The following is a 17,848-nucleotide window of genomic DNA, read 5'->3' as shown; positions in this document are numbered from 1 at the left end:
GGGGACAAACTGCAACCGAGGTACATGCCCTTAGCGTGAACCGAACCCAGGACTCTCTGGTCCGCGGGCTGACGCTCTAACCAATGAGCCAAACTGGCCAGGGCAACATTGCATCCTTTTTGGGGGGCTGTTTCTGTTTTCTGTATTTTTATATGGCAGGCTAATTTGTTTTCTTTTATTCAACAAATTCAGTAAGTGTGTATTCTAAACAACCCAGTCTTCTTAAATTATATGGAAACTAAATATTAACCATCACTTACTGGAATTTCTTTTTGTGTGTGTCATACTGATTGAAGAGTGGACTGTACGCATACGCATAACATAAAGCCCGTAGAGAACAAATGAACGTGGGCACAGTAAGTATAAATATAAATTTCCATATGATTTATTGTTGTTCCTTGTACATAAGAAACGGTAATATACAACGTACACTGCTTTAGAATGTAAAATGGATAAAATGTACAAAAAAAGCACATTCCTAGAAAAAGGTATTGGCAAATAGTAAAAACTGGGGGTGGGCAAGCAAAAAACAAAAAACAAAACAAACCCAACAATTCTTCAATTCAGTGTGCAAACATTTTATAAAAATAGAAATACTAACTCTACAGGCAGTATTTCCTGATAAATTATTTAAATAGCGTATCTACACAATCTGAGATATCTATTCCAATGGCAATGAGAAAATAATTTATAAAAATAAAGCAATGGTATATAAGCTGATAGAAAAAAACATAACTTTCAGAAAATGTATTTATCATTTCAATGCTATTTCCTTACCGGGAATACTTTTCTGCGAAGAGTTTTTATACTATGTACAACATTGACTTTTTTTTTTTTAGGTACTACAGTAGCTTTAAGTTTGTTAGACACTTAAACTCTTTCTGCTTGAGCCAGAAGTTCTTTACTCAGTCACACAACAAATGAGGTAATATCTGTATGTAAGTTTCACCTTTGTCATTTTTTTTTCTTTTGGAAAAAATGAAAAAAATAATAAGCGTAGATGCTTTTCTTCTCCCTGGAAATAGGCACAAGGGCTGGGGTAAAACAGTATCAAAGGCCTCATGGCTTTCTTTGCAATCTAAAAACACTTGCAAATGGACAACCAGCTAATTCTACTGGAAAAGACAAAGAAAAAAAATCCAAAATCACTGAAGCACAAAGCGAAGAGCTACGCTGATTTTCCTTGTGCCCTTTCTTGCCAGAGATTTGCTGATAAAGCTCAACTACCTGCTCTCACTTTCCGTACGAAACCTTGGTTCCAGGTAGAACAGAGTTAATAAATAATCTGTATTTACAATCTAGCAGTCATGAAGACTCAACAAAGATGATGTGGATAGTCCTTACGCTTCTTCCTGTTCCATGAAGTCTTTTAGACAGATTCTCCAGAGTAGGTAAAAAATAAATATTTTACATTGTAAAGTGTAAAAAAAACAAACAAAACTACAGTCCAAAAGAGAAAACTCCATGATATTCAGGAAAAAAAGAAGAGGAATGTTTTAGTTAAGTTGATAATTTTGTGCCTTTCTAACCATAAAAATACAAGCATGGCTGCCCCCCCTGTGGGAGGCAGCCTGGTGCTCACTGAGATGGTAGGTTTTATCTTCCTGCTACATCTGCACTAGCTACATCTGGAACAGAACCGACAACTCCAGTGTAACCAGGCAGTGGCAGCCAGCACTGCCTTACACTCTAGTTTCATTCTGCCTCTCTGTTCTGGTCACTGTATGTGACGTGTAAGGGGTGGGGATGCAAGAGGAAGGCCAGAGGTCAGTCCTTCCCTCCCTCCCCTACTTCTGTTTAAGTGCCAATCAGCTAACACGGGTCAGCATCATGAAATCCAGCAATAGTCTTTCAATCCCCTGAAAATGGTTTAGTACCGAACATGTAACAGTTTCTCCACATTTTCCTTATACAATCATCTCTTGGGTATGCACCCTCCCCTTAGGGCGTTGGCTCCTGCTCCCCCTATTCCCGAGGGAGGAGGTCAGGAGCGGTGGCTTGCCAATTCTAGTGAGTCCTCCCTCCTCTCGGGTGCCCGAAAGCGCTTCTGAGTCCCCTGCTCAGAGACGGCCTCTCGAGAGCACCCTGCCCTGACGGAAGCTGGGTGAGCTGGCAACTTCCAACCGAAGCAGGTGGATGCCTCTGCTTTGTCCAGAAGCAAATCAACGTAATTGTGTATATTCTTGGAAGAGTCTCTTCTCAGTCAGAGGCTGAATGCTGAGTCTGGTTTGGGAAATTGCGTTTTCTTGAGCGAAGTCACGTTTTAGTTTCAGGAGTCCACACCGATGCAAGCAGAGAAGGAAGGCAGGCGGGGGGAGTGATCCTGGGGTTTTCTTAAGCCCACAGTTCAGGAGGTGCAATGCCAGCACTGGTTCTGATCAGTCTTTTGATCAACAGTTTGAAGATTAGGAATCTGATAAGTAAAGAAACACAAATCTGTAAGTGAAAACTAATTTTTAAAGGCACTGTCATCTTAGTATCAGTTAATGAATTAACAACTTAGGTGCAGTTCTTCTTTTATATTGATAAAACCATAAATTAAGATGGTCAGTTTGTGAGATTAAATGTGAATGTATTTGAACACTGTTGCTAGGAGACCAGTACCGCAGACCTTGCAGACCTTAGGTTATACTTTCTAAGGCCTTCAGTATTTAAAGTTTAGGACATTTAGGACAAATTCAGACTCAAAGATTATATCATAATGTAAACTTTTGGAGTAAAATTAACCATTTTTTAAAAATCCTCACCAGAGGACATTTTTGCATTTATCTTCAGATGGAGCAGGAGGGAGAGAGACTCATCGACTGGTCGCCACCCACATGACCCCAACCAGGGCCGGCGACAAACTACAACCAAGGTACGTGCCCAGGAACCCAGCCCGAGACTCTGGTCCGCGGGCCAATGTTCTAACCGCTGAGCCAAACTGGCCAGGGCTAAAATTAACCATTTTTTAAAACTCTAATTGATCTTGTTGGCATCAGGCCTTGTCCCAGTAAACATTTATGAGGCATTTATGTTTTCGGTAGGCCCGATGCTGGACTCCGTGAGGAGTGACCGCCAAGGGAACGAGGACGGGGAAGCACAGCTAGGGCTCGCGGAGCGTTGCCATGCCAACACGCAGGCAGGCCTCTTCCCTTCCTTGTTTGGCAGGGGGAGCCGGGGAAAGCCCAGCGCTGCGGTGGCACAGGTGCAACCACGAGGGAGGCAGGGAGCCGGGTCCCCGGAAGGGCTGTGAGTGGTCCGCCCTGCAGGGGCTGGTCTGCAGTTGCCTCCGCACCGTGAGAGCACAGACTCTCAGCACGGTCACGTCGTCAACAAGGCTCAGGACTCCCTAAGCCACAGTGCACAGGCCGGTCCCTTCCTGTCCCTGTCCCACAGAGCACACTGCAGCCAGCCTGTCTGTGAAACAGCCTGTAACTCGGGCTCTCCCGCAGCTGGCATCTGGGTTCTGGTCTGAATGAGGGATGTCACCGTGCATTCACTGCACCGCTGCTCCTACCTCTGCACTCGTACTTCAGGTCGGAGAAGAACACCATTTCTTGGGAGAAGACAAACAGCCCTAGCCTTCCACCGGCGTAGGTCTTGTCATAGATGGGTCCTGAGTCAGCCATGATTTTCTTCCCTTCGTACATCACCACTCTGCGGGGAGAAACACTCTTGTCAGTGACACGCCGAGGTGTCGGTCTCTTCCTTCCTGCCCACTGTTGTTACTGTGGTGACCTTTTATCCCTGTAATCTTACCGAATGAAACCAGTCTTCGGCCTGTGGCTGAGCCGCCATCTGTAGGCGGTGAAATCCTTCCAGCCGATGTGACGAGGGTCGTGCCACAGGGTGCGCACCTGCAGGAAGAGGACAAGGAAAGGTGGAAACAGCTCCGTGACGAGCAGGTTTACATTTCATTCTGCAAGGGACAGTGCGTGAGAGGCAGCAAGCGGACCTAGGTCAGAGGGCTGAGACGCTCGGTGCCCTCTAAGGCCGCCTTCCTTTGCTGTGTGCCCTTGGACGCCCATATAAAGTAGAAAGACAGAGGGAAGGAATCTTTTTGTTTGAAGAGGCTGACGCTGCCTTTGGATTTGAAGGCTAACTCTAGTTGGGGCGAGCTCCCTCTCAGACACAACCAGGATTTGCGGAGCAGAGCTAAGTGCTGCTGCTGCCGCTGGGAACGTGATGTCTAGGGCTCCCTCCAGTCTTGGCAAAAGCACCTCCTCCCTAGTGCTAGTCAAGCACCTGCCCACCCCCTTCTGCAGGTGTCGTTCCTACCTGGCCAGGGGTGTTCCCTGTGTGCCACAGGGCATTCCGCAGGTGCTCGCCAGGCCCCGTGGTGGAGTTCACGACTTTCACAGAAAGGCCTGAGTATCCCTGAGCCCGGGTGGGGTTGGTGTCCCAGTAGGACTGGGTGATCTGCTTCCACATCACAACGTAGAAGCGGCTGCTGGACTGGTAGCCAAACACAAAGCCGGCGTAGTCATCATCCCTTTCGGTGTTGATGAAGAAGGTGCCGCTGAAGTCCACAGCGTTGAACTCGTCATAACCTGGAAGGGGAGGCCAGACCCAGGTTAAAACTGCAGCTGTCAGAAGCTTCTCATCCGGTTCCCAGACAGCCTTAGAACCCCCAGGGACACACACAGCTGCCCGGTTTTGTATTTGCTTCGCTCCCATGTACGCATCAGCCTTTTGTCCAGAGAACTCACTACTCACCTATGGCGAGGCCAGGATCACAGTTGACAGTCTGGACGAGTTCTTTACCCTGATGGCGTACCACCCAGTTGGGGTCATTTTGGGATGTCCCCTTGGGATCTAGAGGAATCATCTGGAATCGGCGGAAGTCAGTCGCACTGATATCAACATTTTCAGGACAGATGTCATCGATGTCTGGCACACTGTCATGGTCAAAATCATCTTTGCAAGCATCACCTCGACCATCACCTAAGGTCAAAAAGGTAAAAGTTCATGTGAAATTCTGAAATATTATTATTGGTGCCAGAAATTGACCATCTTGTCAAAGTTGGCATTTAGTCCCTTCATCCTATTACTGCATTCAGCTTTGTTTCTATTTCCTCAGCCTAGGAGCCCCGGTTTCAGTCACTCCGGTAAAAAGTGGCTCTGCTGACTCACCGTCGGAGTCCTTCTGGTCAGCATTGGGCACGAGCCTGCAGTTGTCCCTGTCATCAGGAATGCCGTCATTGTCATCGTCATGGTCGCAGGCGTCTCCCTTGCCGTCTTTGTCGTGGTCGGCCTGGTTGGCGTTGGGCACGTAGGGACAGTTGTCCAGGTTGTTCTGGTGGCCGTCTTCATCAATATCCTGATTGTTGTCACAGGTATCCCCGATGCGGTCCGAGTCGGAGTCCAGCTGAGGGAGAGACACGGAGGGTGAGCTGAGGTATAACTTATTATGTTAATGATAACGAATGGCTTCTCCAATGTTTGCCGTGGCCACTGGAGTTTCAAGTCTACATACCACTGCCAAAGGACAGCAATATTAGCAATTTTTAAGTTTTTTCCCCCCTTGATCCTTATTTTCATATGAAAATTTGAAAAGGGATATTTAGGAGTTAATAAATAAAACATTCGAAATAAAACTAAATAGAAAGCATTATTTAATCACCACAGATGAAATGCAATGTTATCTGCTTCTATCCTTAATGTTACATGAAATTTTTGGGGCATATTTTATTTTCCATTGAAGGGTTTCAATTGTTAATTTGTTGACATGTCAACTTATACTGTAGGCCACTAAGTCCTGGAAACATGGCATTGTTTTTTGTGCATACTGAGTAATTAATATGGTAAGATTAATTTCTTTGATTTTAAGGTATTTGGTTTTATACATCTAGCCCATAAGGACTGTCATCTGTTGGCTTAGGTAAAATCAAAACTATATTCTCAGAGTCCTTTTACATTTTCCAGAGCATGGGATGCCTCAAGACTCTTCATTCATAGACTAGAATTCTTCTTGCCAGTATTTATGCTCTTTGCTAGTCAGGGTTTTACACGAGGCCTTTTGTTATGACTTTGATCACTGTCTGAGGAACCAAAAGCTGATCCAGGGAAGTTAAACAATTTTGAAGAAGTTTAATTATGGTGAGACCCAGTCTCAGAATGTGACTCAGTGCCATTCGGGGGGCAAAGCCATCTCAGTCACTCGCAGCCCGAGCTCTTCATCCCGCCGCCCTGCCTACAGGACCCCGTGAGCGCAGACAGCAGGGGGAAGCTAGTTTCTTATATCTTGAATCTTATAAAAATAGTCCCATTTTCTAAAAGCTGGTTTCTAAATTTCCAGAAAAATGCATTTTAGAAGAAAAAATTTCTATCACTTTTGGCTCTAGAAAATAATGACGGGCAATTGCACAAGAAAATAAATACATTCAGATGTGGAAACCGGTCTGGCTAATGTCTGTCTGTAGCACTCCCCAGCAGGGACAGACAGTGGTCTATCTGCAATGCCAAACACTTCTGAAGAATGACCAAGAAACAGGCATTTCTCTAGTCTGAGGTAAGTCGTTTTAGTTCGATGATTTTCTTCCAACTGGATTATATCACTGGCCATGAAAGTGGTTATTTTGCTTAAGGATATTTTCTTTCACCTCTGAGTCTTAAATATGATTAATATTAGAGATTTCTGCTTAGCGTCATTTATCAGTTGTAGATTTCTACTTAGCATAATTTATCTTAATGGTACATCACGCTGAACAAGTCACATAGACCTTCATTACACCACGAAGTTACAAGACTGTCACACCAAGGATCTATGGGACCCTGCAAGGAGAACCCCACCAGGCAGACTGTTCACATAAAGATGTAACTGGCTATGAGACCACCGAGAGCCACGGCAACACAAGTGTCTGCACTCTTTCTATTTCTCAGAGGCCTAGGCAGGGAAATTCTGATACCTTACTGAACGATTTAGAAGGAGTCCACCTACCTGATCCGGATTATGTTCCAGGGGGCAGTTGTCACACTGATCACCAACCCCATCCATGTCCGTGTCCTTCTGGTCCACATTGTAGACATACTGGCAGTTGTCTCGTTCATTGAGGATACCTGCAGAGAACAGGGGACAAATAAGAGCTGAAATCTCCACCTCAGCCATTGCAACCAAACCGCACACTTAACAGAAAGGGCTAGAGAAAAATCATTCGAAAGCTGAGCATGGTCTCCACCGCCTACGGGCCTGCGGGAGTCAGGGAGGGCCTTACCGTCCCCATCAATGTCTGCAGCACAGGCGTCTCCCTCGCCGTTGTTGTCCGTGTCAGCCTGATCGGGGTTGTGGTTGTAGGGGCAGTTGTCACAGCGGTCTCCCACATCATCTCTGTCGTAGTCATACTGGGCTGGGTTGTAATGGAATGGACAATTGTCCTGTAAAGAGAAGAAATAGAGCATTTTACAGCACTGTCTATGAAACCAGCTCAAAGCTCAAACCACATGCATAATGTATCTAAAAACTGCAAACATCTGCAACAGTTATTTTCTGCCAAGTGGATATGCAAATTGAGCACTCAGTGTAAAATGATCACTGCAAAAGTTACAAACCAGGACATAATGAATGAAACATGGATTCCTGTTGGCTGTAAGTCCATGAGATGTAAATATAAGCTCCTCTCAGTTCTCAATATGCCCAAAGTAAATATTACTGTAATTTAGATAACACATGTCAAATAAATCTGGGGGGCAAAGTGTCATTTGTTTATGGAATATCCTGTTCAAATGGGGTGAGGGAAGGCTGTGATGGAAAAAAAATCTTCATTTAAAAATTCTCTTGGCAACATCTATGTCCTCCAACTACTGAAACAATGAATACTTTCTATTACCCTGTATATCAATTTGGTATATTTTTCCTTACAACTCTTAAGTTCAATGAATCTTAAAGTGTTTCAGGCTGTCACTGACTAGAAAAGATGAAAGGAATGGAAAACATCTGTTTTTACCCTGTCGTCTGGAATTTTATCATTGTCGTCGTCGTCATCACAGGCATCGCCGATTCCATCCTTGTCATAGTCTTCCTGCCCGGAGTTGGGGAGGTTGGGGCAGTTATCCTGCAAAGAGAAGACACATGTTACAGCTGCAGCCTGCAGGTCCCTTGCTCAGCTCCTGAGAGCGCTGAATGCTACTCTGTAACATATTTTTTACAGGAAGGCAAAACATTTAAATGTCTTCTTGGAGATATACATAGAATTGTGTAAATGCTCCAGGCTTTGCACATGCTGGGAACATGAGCCATGGTCTGCGGGCCCTTGGCAGACATGTGAACATCTCTTTGGACAAATGACGGACTATGGGACACAAGTGCCAGAGGGCCATCACAGTCATGCTCTTGGCACCACGTGCTTTATTACTAATGGAGAATTAGTGCTGCCCTGCCTTTGGGTGACCTAATCTTTCAGTTTCAAACTTTAAGCATTTAAAATGCCCTTGCCTGCTCTTTTGATAAGGGTGATGTGCCCTCTCTGGGCACAGGAGGCGAGCTGGTTTTACCTTTTTGCAGTGGTAGGTTGCGTTGGCCACGCACACCAGGTCCTCGTTGGGCCAGCCGTCCAGGTCTGTGTCCTCCCCGCAGATGATGCCGTTCCCGGCGTAGCCGGGCTTGCACTCGCAGCGGAACATGGGGTCGCTGTAAGGGCCCAGGTAGTTGCAGTTGGCGTTCTTGTTGCAGTCATGTGTCCCGTCTGTGCACGGGTTGCGGGGTTTGCACACCTGAGGGGACAACATCCTGATGTTAACACAGAGCCTTCAAGTGTCTCCAGATACCCAGAAGCAAGAACCCAGACCCCTGTCATCTGCGAACAGGCTCTATGGGGAAGAGTAGGGGTGACTTCCGTCCTCCCCGTCCTCCCCGTCCTCCCCCTGCAGATGGCCAGGTTACAGGTTAGCATCGCTCTGTGCGCGTTTTTCCTGAGCTTGCTCAGCCTCATCGGCTCACACCTTATTCCAGAGCAGCATCTTCAAATGTGATGATGTCCTGCTGCTGCTGGATTTACAGTGGAGTTTCTAGTCCTGATTGTACAAGCTGGACCGTGCATCCCTCCCTTCCCTGTTCTCCTCCCTTCCCTAGCTGTCTCCCTCGCCGACACCCCTCCTTCGCGCGGGTCTCCCGGGCTGGCCTCCTGTACCTGTTTGTTGGCAGTGGCCTGCTCCACGCCCCGGCCGAAGGGCTGCGGCCCAGAGAAGCGTGGCGGGCAGGGCAGGCAGTTGTAGCCGGGGTCTGTGTTCTCACACCTGTGCTCTCCATTGTGGTTGAAGCAGGCGTCAGGCACCAGCTTGCACTGTGGGAGAAACACCAGTTTGCTTAGTGCTTAGAAAACACCGCCACAGGGAAGGAGCAGGACAGGCTCACTGCTTCCCTAGAGGCAGTAACTCGAAGCATCGGTCTCTCACCTCGTCGACGTCTTCGCAGTGGATGCCATTTCCGGCATAGCCAGTGGGGCAGGCACCGCACTTCCAGCTGCCGTCGGGGTAGCTCGTACACTTGGTACCAGCAAAGCAGGGATTGGACAGGCATCCATCTGAGACGAGAGAGACAGGGAAATGGTGGGTCTGTGCTGCTGTCCACCGCCACACCGGTCATTTAACATACCATACAGTGTAAATATTGTAGGGTCTGTGTAGCTGGTAACTTGAGGTTATGCTGTCCATCTGGCAGATGGAGTCATCAAACTACCCAGGGCCATTCAGAGCCAGAACTAACTCCCTCGAATGCTGACCATGGCATTCAGCTAAAAGAACCCCCAAGGCGGCTTTGTCCCGGGCTGTGTGGCTCACCGATGGGACAGTCCTGCTTGTTGCAGATCTGGTTTTCCGTCACATCCCCAACACAGTCCTTGCCTCCAAACTGGGGCGTGGGGTTGTTGCAGAGCCGGCTACGTTTCTGCACCCCTCCTCCACAGGTGGTGGAACAGATGTCCCACGGTGACCAGGGACCCCAGCCTCCATTGACTGTAAGAAAGCAAACCACACGCAGAAGTTAAGGTCCATTGCAAACACCTTACTTGTTACAGAAGACTCTAAGTTCGTTCAAGAAACTGCTGCTGCCCTGACACGTGAAGAATGTTTGGGAAGAGGGTGAGTGGGAAATGGTTTTCTTTCTGTTTTTCATTAAAAGAAGCTGCTGAGCATGTAGGACTTTGCTTCTGTTTGTTTCTCTACAAAGTAACTTTTCCCCTCCATGGTCCACTGAACAGATAGGTCAGATGCCAGGCAACCAGCTGGGCAGAGCTGGTGCTCGGGGCTCCGGCCTCAGCGGGCTGCGTGCTCACACGTACCAGGGCAGGCGTCTTTCTTGCAGGCTTTGGTCTCACGAGCTTCGCCTACACAAGGTTTGCCGTTCATCTGGGGGCTGGGAGAGTTGCAGAGCCGGATTCTTGTGATCACACCATCGCCACATGTCACAGAACAAGACGACCACGGGGACCAGTGGCTCCAGCCGCCATCCTGTTTAACTAAAGTGCAAAGCCGATGGTTATAGGGTGCGTACCATGAGCCAACTTCTGTGCTAACTGCTTTAAATGCATCATCTAACAAAATTCCTCAAAATAACCCTATCAAGAGCTATTGTTATCCTCCATTTGCAGACGAGGAAGGAGTCTCAGAGATTGTGCTCCAAGGTGTACAAGCAGATGGCAGAACTAGGCCATCTGGGCATCCAGGGCATCTAGAACCTGTGTTCTTAACCTCTGTGTTCTGGACTTGCTCTTGGTGATGAGGACAGGTCCGTTCCCCACATCCCTAAGTGGCCAAGATGCTTACATCTCTTATCGCACTCCTGAATGTGGCAGGTTCGCGTCTGCACGGAGGAGCCCTCGCATCGGTTGTTGAGGCTGTCGCAGGAGCGACCGCGCTGCTGGATCCCGTTGCCACATGTCGAAGAGCAGGAGGTCCACTCAGACCACGGGGACCAGCCATCGTCCGCAGAGTCGCTGGCTGCAGAGGAAACAGGTTTAGTTAGTGCGTGATCGCCGAGACTATTCCTTAGGCTGCTCTGTTCAGACTTTCTTCCCTTGCCAGAGGGTGGAAAGCAATCTATTTCTTAGGCCACCAGACGAGGGGTTTATCCCAGGCCACTGCGGGTACTGAATCGGGGTAACTGAATGCTTTGCCTCGGTCAGCACGGCGCTGCCTTCTCCCAGTGTGTGTGCTTTTTTCTCCTCTCTCTGCATTTCAAATGAGTTTCCCTTTCCTGACTTAAGATGTCTTAGTAGGCATTTCCAGTCTGAGGCTTCCAAGAACACCAGAGTTTTAGGCAGCTTATAGGAGTCACGCCTGACATTTAGGGAAGTCACAGGCCACGTGTTTGACAGGTGCGACCGCAGGCCGCTCAGCTGCTGTTGGCTCTGGGTTCCCACATCGTCATGAGGTTAATCAGTGTGTTGCTCCCATCACCTTAGCATCTGGGGCCTTCTCTGCACATATTTTTACAGGAGAAGGATGTATTTGTTTACACGTGCCCAGGCACCATGACTACAATCACACTGAGCTGCAGCAGACACAAGACAGAGAACTTGTTTTCTCTTGCCATCTGCTGGAAGTTTTCCTAGCAATCCTCGATTCAAGTGCAAAACCCTGCTCTCTCCAGCTACCCTCGTCCTCTGTAACCCACACCGGATGTGAACGCTGACCAGAAACAGACACAGGTGATCATTACGGTGCCAGAACCGCCAACACGATCCCCGGGTGGGACGGGCCGCCCGGCGCCGTGACCGGCGTGCGGAGGTGCAGGGCTGTCCGCGGGGTGGGTGCTGCTTTCCCGTTTTATTTCCTGTCTCAGGTGTGATGAATCATTTGTGTGGCTTGTACCTACCACATTCAACACTGTCTCAGCTCAGTGGTTAACTCATACTAGCGACAAAAGGCGGCACGGGGTGCCACGGAAAGCGCAGGGCTTTATTTCTTGCAGTGCCTGGGGCTCAAACTACGGCTACTCCCTTAGGCCTCCTATTCTCGCAGATAGATGAGGCAGCACTTTTAGGCCCCGTTAAATCCAATGCTCGCACCATAGCCCACCCGTTTTTCTGGTGAGCAGATTTTCCTTAACTCTGGACCATAAGGTCAACTTCTAGAAGCAGTCTAAGAACTTAGTTATCGCTGCTGCACATTTGTCTCTCCTTTCCTCAAAGCATACAGTTGGGATCCATAAGCTATATCAAAATTATGATTGCCTAGAGCATCATCCAGATGGGCAATGAATACTCAGTCCTAATGGAGTTTCTGGCTCTATCCAGAAAACAAGCCACCAGTCAACCAGATGCTGTAGCAATGAAACAAAACAAACACCACCCCACACAACCAGAATGAAATGTGATAGAAATGGCGGTGGGGTTCCAGAGTGCTCGGCTGTCCAGTGTTCGTGCAGAATCGACCTAGTCACCGCAGAAGGGTTGTGCAGGTTTAGGAACTTACGCCAGCACCGCGGGCAACATTCTCCATCGGGAACTGTGGCATTGGAGCAGGGCATAATCGGGCAGGACACTTTTTTGCAGATGGTAACTGAGTTCTGCAGGGCGAGAGGGAGGAAGAAATGGGTTACCAGACATACTGCAAGCAGAAGTTCACATAGTGTGACGTTCCGATGAGTGGTCAGGGTTATACACGCTCCAGTGGAATGGTTTCAATAGAAGGTCTGTTTCATTTGCAGCCACCAGTGTTGGAGGCACAGTTCTAGCGCCGGTCACTTGTCACGTCATTCCCTAGAGAGTTCTTTCTTAATCGCTACTTAGTGGTGAAGGTCACCACATGAGGAATTTATCCAAAGGAAACACCAAATATCACAGGTCAAACCTATTAATCTGCATCTGAAATTGAATTCATAAAACTCAGCTGGTACTTTTAAATGTAAAAATTGTATCTCTGTGGGGAAATGCAGATCAATGAGCATATTTTGTTCCTCATGTGTAGCTCTGGCTTCATATTCTGCTGGAGAAGAATGGGAATTTAATAAAGATGGCTCCAAAACCCAGCAATCTGTGCTTTGTACTTGAGCTTGACTTTGCTCAATGAGCCGGGTACACCCCCAAACTCAGCTGCCACCAGCACTGGGGGAGCGACTCCCCACAGGCAGGGCCGTTGGAGCTAAGTGCCCAGTCACATCCTAACAATGTCAGGCTGTTATGTGAACAGTCAGCACTGTATTGAAAGACTCCTTGTCATAGCTGAATACAAATCGGGTGGTGGGGGGTGCGTTCCAACCAGGTGTTATTTACCTGACATTCAACACTTTGTCTTTTAAATAAAGCGGGTACATTGTTCAGTTGTCATAGGCTTGTTCTTTTAGATACTTAGCGTGAGGTACAATTAAGACTTTGAAAAACTTTATGAGAGTTTAAAAAAGATTTTATAGATGTCCTAATTGCATCTTGCGCGCGCACACACTCACACACACACACACACACTTTGGTATCAGGCCACAGAACATAAAAAGCGCTTGTCTGGCCAACTGGGTATTTCCCCAGAGGCTGTGGCTTCCAACACATGCCACCGACCAGTATTTCAGTTTGCAAAGAGCCCTTACCTGACAGCGACACTCAGTGCAGCTATCGACAGTCCATTCCACACTATTCCTGTACTGAACCCCGTTGTGGTAGCAGTAGGGAGGCGGCCTCAGCTCTTTGGCCAGCTCTCTGTTCTCTTCGGTCTGAAAGAGGGAGAAAGGCCATTAGTGTCCCATCTCATTTTCAGTCATTCAGGATCACACTAAAGGCTAAACCTTCAGGGACTTGTGCTAAGGGGCTGGGAGTGGAGGCCACTGACCACTTTGCGGATGCTGTCCTGAAGCGTGGTCACGATGGTGCGCAGGCCCTTGAGCTCCAGGACCATGCTGGACAGCTCATCGCAAGAGATGCCGCAGATGGCCTGCAGATCCTTTGTCTTATGGCCAATGTAGTTAGTGCGGATGGCAGGGCTGGAACCATTCACCACGTTGTTGTCAAGGGTGAGAAGGACATTGGTAGCTGCCAAGGAACACACACACACAATGAGAAAAGTAGAAGATGCTCTCACCAGAGCTCCTAGTTGTAGAAGACATTTCATGTGGTGAGGGGTGCAAGTGGAGGGGATGTGTGCATTGGAATAGCCCTTAAGGTCACTTTTATGTACCTCTTACCTGTGCTACCAGGGTCATTTATACACAACCAACATTGCTTAAGTTTCTCGGCTTGTTTTGGGTGGAATTTCCCCATGTACCCTAAACATAGAAGGGTACTCACAGCTGGAGCAGCCTTTGTTCCTGAGGATGTCTTCTGGTGTGGTTCCAAAGACAAATCTCACATTCTGCAGCACCCCCTGTGGGCAGAGGACACACGTTACTTGTAGCGTGTTGGGAGGTTCGTGGGAGGGAGAGACTGTTTATGCTAGGAAAATCACACAATGGATGTTCTAGAAGTTTGAAAGAGATCCCTTTTAAGATAACCATGCCAAAATAACACACAAACATAAACTGCCAAACAACTTCAAAATCTTAATATTGTCTTCTGCCAAGTCTTAGTATCTTACAAAGAATTTAGTTATCAGCCTGCTCGGGTAGACAGGAAACGGAATCTGATACTATGGCTGAGGATATAATGACACTCTTCAGTGTCAAAGAGTTAGATGTGGGAGTTTCAAAGCCACAGTTGCAAAGACCTAGAAGTTTAAGCAAGGAAGAAGCTGCAGCAGCAAAGTCGCCATGGCTTTAACTTTTTATCTGAGACCCTACATCCCCGTGAGGGATCAAATAGCAAAGTGGTGTTTATTCTGCTTGAGCAAAGTATCAATTTCAAGCAATACTGCAGTAGGTTGAATGCACTGGAAATAAGTTATTTTCACGCGACAAATATAAAGAGTACCTAAGGCTTAAATAGGCTGTTATAGGAAAACCATTTGTTTCTTTTAGTGGTTTTCAAAGTGTGGTCCCTAGAACACCCCCCCCCACACACACACACACACCAGCATGAACCTCACCTGGAACATGTTAGACATGCAAATTGTCAGGCCTCGGCCCAGATCTACTGACTCTGAAACTCTGGGGCTGGGAGGCAGTAGTGGGCATTTTGATAAGCCTTCTGGGAGGTGATTCTGATGCTCCCTCCAGTTTAAGAACCACTGCCTTAGAACCCTGCCTCTCCGCTACAGCCCTCCCGACAGATCCTCTGGCTAGGAGTCAGCCCCACAGACCAGCAATCAGAGAAGAGACCTCACCTGGAAATTGTCATTGACATCCCCTTTTGCAATGCGGAGTCTGGCGGTGCTGGCCAGGTCCCTGGTGAAGATGCTTTGGATGGGGGCGTCTAGCTCAGCATTCTCCATCTTCTCACAGTCGATGTACAGCTGGGCCCTGTCCTCCTGCACAAACAGGGTGATGCTCTTCCACTGGCCGGTGGCCAGGAGTGCTTCTTCCACTGACACCACATGCTGCTTCCCCTGCACGCTCAGGCTCAGGTCCAGGGTGCCCGCTTTGCCATTGGAGACCACGCTGAAGACCTGGCCAGAGTGGTCTTTTCGCTCCACCGCCAGCAGTGTGCCTCGGGTCTTCTTCATCTGCCTCAGGGAGGCCAGGAGGAGAAAACCTTTCTCCGCCCGCACAGCATCCACTAGGTCTTGGAACTTGTCATCAGGCACAGGGGGGATCAGGTTGGCATCCTCGATGCGGAAGGCTGGGCTGGAAGGGTCAGGACCCTTCACCAGTCGGCGCCCAGAGCCCTTTCGGGCAGCCCCCGTGAGTTCAAAGATGTCGAACACGCTGTTGTCTCCCCCAGACTCTGTTAGGAGCAGGACACACTGTGAGACTTTCTAGACAGGGGCCAGGGGTGGGGGGTGGGGGGCTCAGCTCTGAGGGGTGGGACCGGAGGGACAGTGTGGAAACCACTGAAAGAGCTGATAAACACCATGCTGGGGGGGGGGGGGGCTGCATCCTGACATTCAGTCAGGCCTCAGGGAGAAACAGCTGGGAGAGGAGAGCTGGAGGGATGCCCACTGGGGTAACCAGCACCTCATCTTCCCTCCCACCGCAAAGGTATTACACAGACTCACCTGGAATGCGGCTGGAGCCACACACGTGCCACAGGAGTAGGACAAGGAGTCCCCAGGTGAGCCCCATCACGGAGCTGTTTGTGTCCAGCAGGAGCCTGGAGCAGGGAGCAGAGCCCAGGGTCAGAGATGGCAAAGCAGGGAGAGTGGGCACAAACTGGGAGCTGGGCATGGGGCCAGGCCCCTGAGGAAACCCCCTTGGCCCCACATTTGCTGGAATGAGGGAGAGCAAAATTTACTTTGGAGAAGGCATCAGTAAGAAAGTGAGAGTTGAAGGTAGGAGAGTGTGGTTTTCAAGTGGGGGTATGGGGCAAAGACCAACAATCTAGGGGACTTCCTTGGGAAGTTGAGGGTAAAAAGCAGGACCAGGAGATGCGGGGTGCGGGGAGGGCATGGGGAAGTGGACTATTCTCTAGAGAAGCGATAGAAAGATTTAGGGGGGAACTGGAGAGTAGGAGAAAACTTGAGGCATCCTGATGAGTGGATTGTGAACCCCCAAGGCTGGAGAAGGTGGCCCTGGAGCTCTGCCACGAGAAGAGACCCCAGCAGCTGGGGGGGACAGGCTGGGGTTTGAGGTCTCTGAGGGGCTGGAGCCCCGGAGCCCGCGGGGGAGGGCCAGGGCAGCGTTGGTCCTCGGCGGCCCGGAGCCCCCTTACCTGCGTGCACAGGGCGCAGCGGCTCCGAGCGGCGGCGAGGGCGCAGCGAGAGCGCCGGGTGCCGGGGAGGAGCAGCGGCCGAGTCGGAGGCTGCGCGGGGAGAGCTCTCGGAGTCCGGACTCGCCGCCGGCTGGGCTGCAGTGGCTGCCGCGGTGGAGGAGCCGCCCGCTTTTAAAGCAGCGCTCACATTCCTGGGCATCCCTCTGGCCAATGGGAGGCGGCCGGGCAGGAAGCGGGAGGGGGGCCAGTCTGGGTTCCTCTCTCCGCCCCCCACCGCTCGGCGCACAACTTTCCAACTAGAAAGTGAAGGGGGAGGCGGGGGCTGGGTTCGAAGAGCCCTGGAACTTCTCCGAAAACGAGGTGCCCGCCCACGCGGCCTTGGCGCACCGGGGCGCAGCACTTCGGCTCTCGCGCCACGCCGGCGATGCGTTCGAGCGAGCATCCTGGCCGGTGACGGTCGCCCCTCCAAGACCCGCAGGGGCTTTCAGACAAACCCGTCTCCCAGGCCTGCTTGGGGGGAAAAGGGGGGGTTAGCCGACAGGGTAGATGGGACCAAGAGAGAAGCAGTGGTGAGAGAAGTTCCCTCGTGCGCACTTGGTGACCCTCACCCATCCATCCCGGCGGGATGGGGGACACGCTCCCGGCTTTGCGCCGCGCTCCTGCCCCCGCCTGCCCTCCGCCTGACCCACTAGGGGAGGTGAGCGCGGTGCCGCGTCGGCGGGCAGGGCGGTGCGCGGAGCTTTGTTCTCGCTGCCCGCCCGGGCACACTTTCTGCAGCCTGAGCCCAAGTCCTCCGCAAGCGGCTTCTCTCGATGGCGACCGCACTTCCACGGCTGGCCGCTTGGGGGCGGTATGCGTATTCTGATCAAGGGGACCTAAGAGGGCAGCTTCTTTCTAGTCAGGAATGTTAAGGAATCTTACTCGTCTCCAGTTCCCTCAAGCCAGAATTGAAATTGTGTCTTGAAAAACAGTTTTTGTGCCCACTCGTGCTTCTTAACGTGACTCCTGGTTGGAGGATTTGCAGAACCACCTGGCTCCAGACTCTCCAACTATTTACAGAACAGATTCACAGAGTACTAAATTACCCTCTGCCTATTATTTTATTTCCTTTTTTCCTCCCTAAACGTTCTTTTCATTTTTCGGCTCCTGAAACCGAGGTATGGGTTACATTTCTGTGGGTGCACCGATTGCCATGAGCGCTG

At 49.7% G+C, this 17,848-nt stretch overlaps 1 protein-coding gene across 1 annotated transcript; it reads right to left on the bottom strand.

Moving 5' to 3' along the window:
* Window positions 1-825: 825 nt before the first annotated feature.
* Window positions 826-16,704, bottom strand: THBS1 (thrombospondin 1). Its single transcript, XM_036264996.1, has 22 exons — window positions 16,647-16,704; window positions 15,994-16,088; window positions 15,163-15,722; window positions 14,193-14,268; window positions 13,738-13,937; window positions 13,499-13,621; window positions 12,391-12,484; window positions 10,741-10,914; window positions 10,257-10,433; window positions 9,757-9,930; window positions 9,373-9,500; window positions 9,108-9,260; window positions 8,473-8,691; window positions 7,926-8,033; window positions 7,197-7,356; window positions 6,923-7,041; window positions 5,116-5,350; window positions 4,699-4,926; window positions 4,261-4,532; window positions 3,742-3,839; window positions 3,500-3,639; window positions 826-2,413 (listed from the first exon to the last, which is right to left on the bottom strand). The coding sequence occupies exons 2-22, from the start codon at window positions 16,058-16,060 to the stop codon at window positions 2,406-2,408; spliced, it is 3,513 nt and encodes a 1,170-aa protein (XP_036120889.1). The 5' UTR covers window positions 16,061-16,088; window positions 16,647-16,704; the 3' UTR covers window positions 826-2,405.
* Between the last annotated feature and the right edge of the window lie 1,144 nt (window positions 16,705-17,848).

This window comes from Molossus molossus, unplaced genomic scaffold (genome assembly GCF_014108415.1).
Source record: "Molossus molossus isolate mMolMol1 unplaced genomic scaffold, mMolMol1.p scaffold_m16_p_1, whole genome shotgun sequence".
In the NCBI taxonomy this organism is placed as follows: domain Eukaryota; kingdom Metazoa; phylum Chordata; class Mammalia; order Chiroptera; family Molossidae; genus Molossus; species Molossus molossus.
Note: the sequence above shows the minus strand (reverse complement) of the source record. Positions and strands in the feature narration are given on the sequence as shown.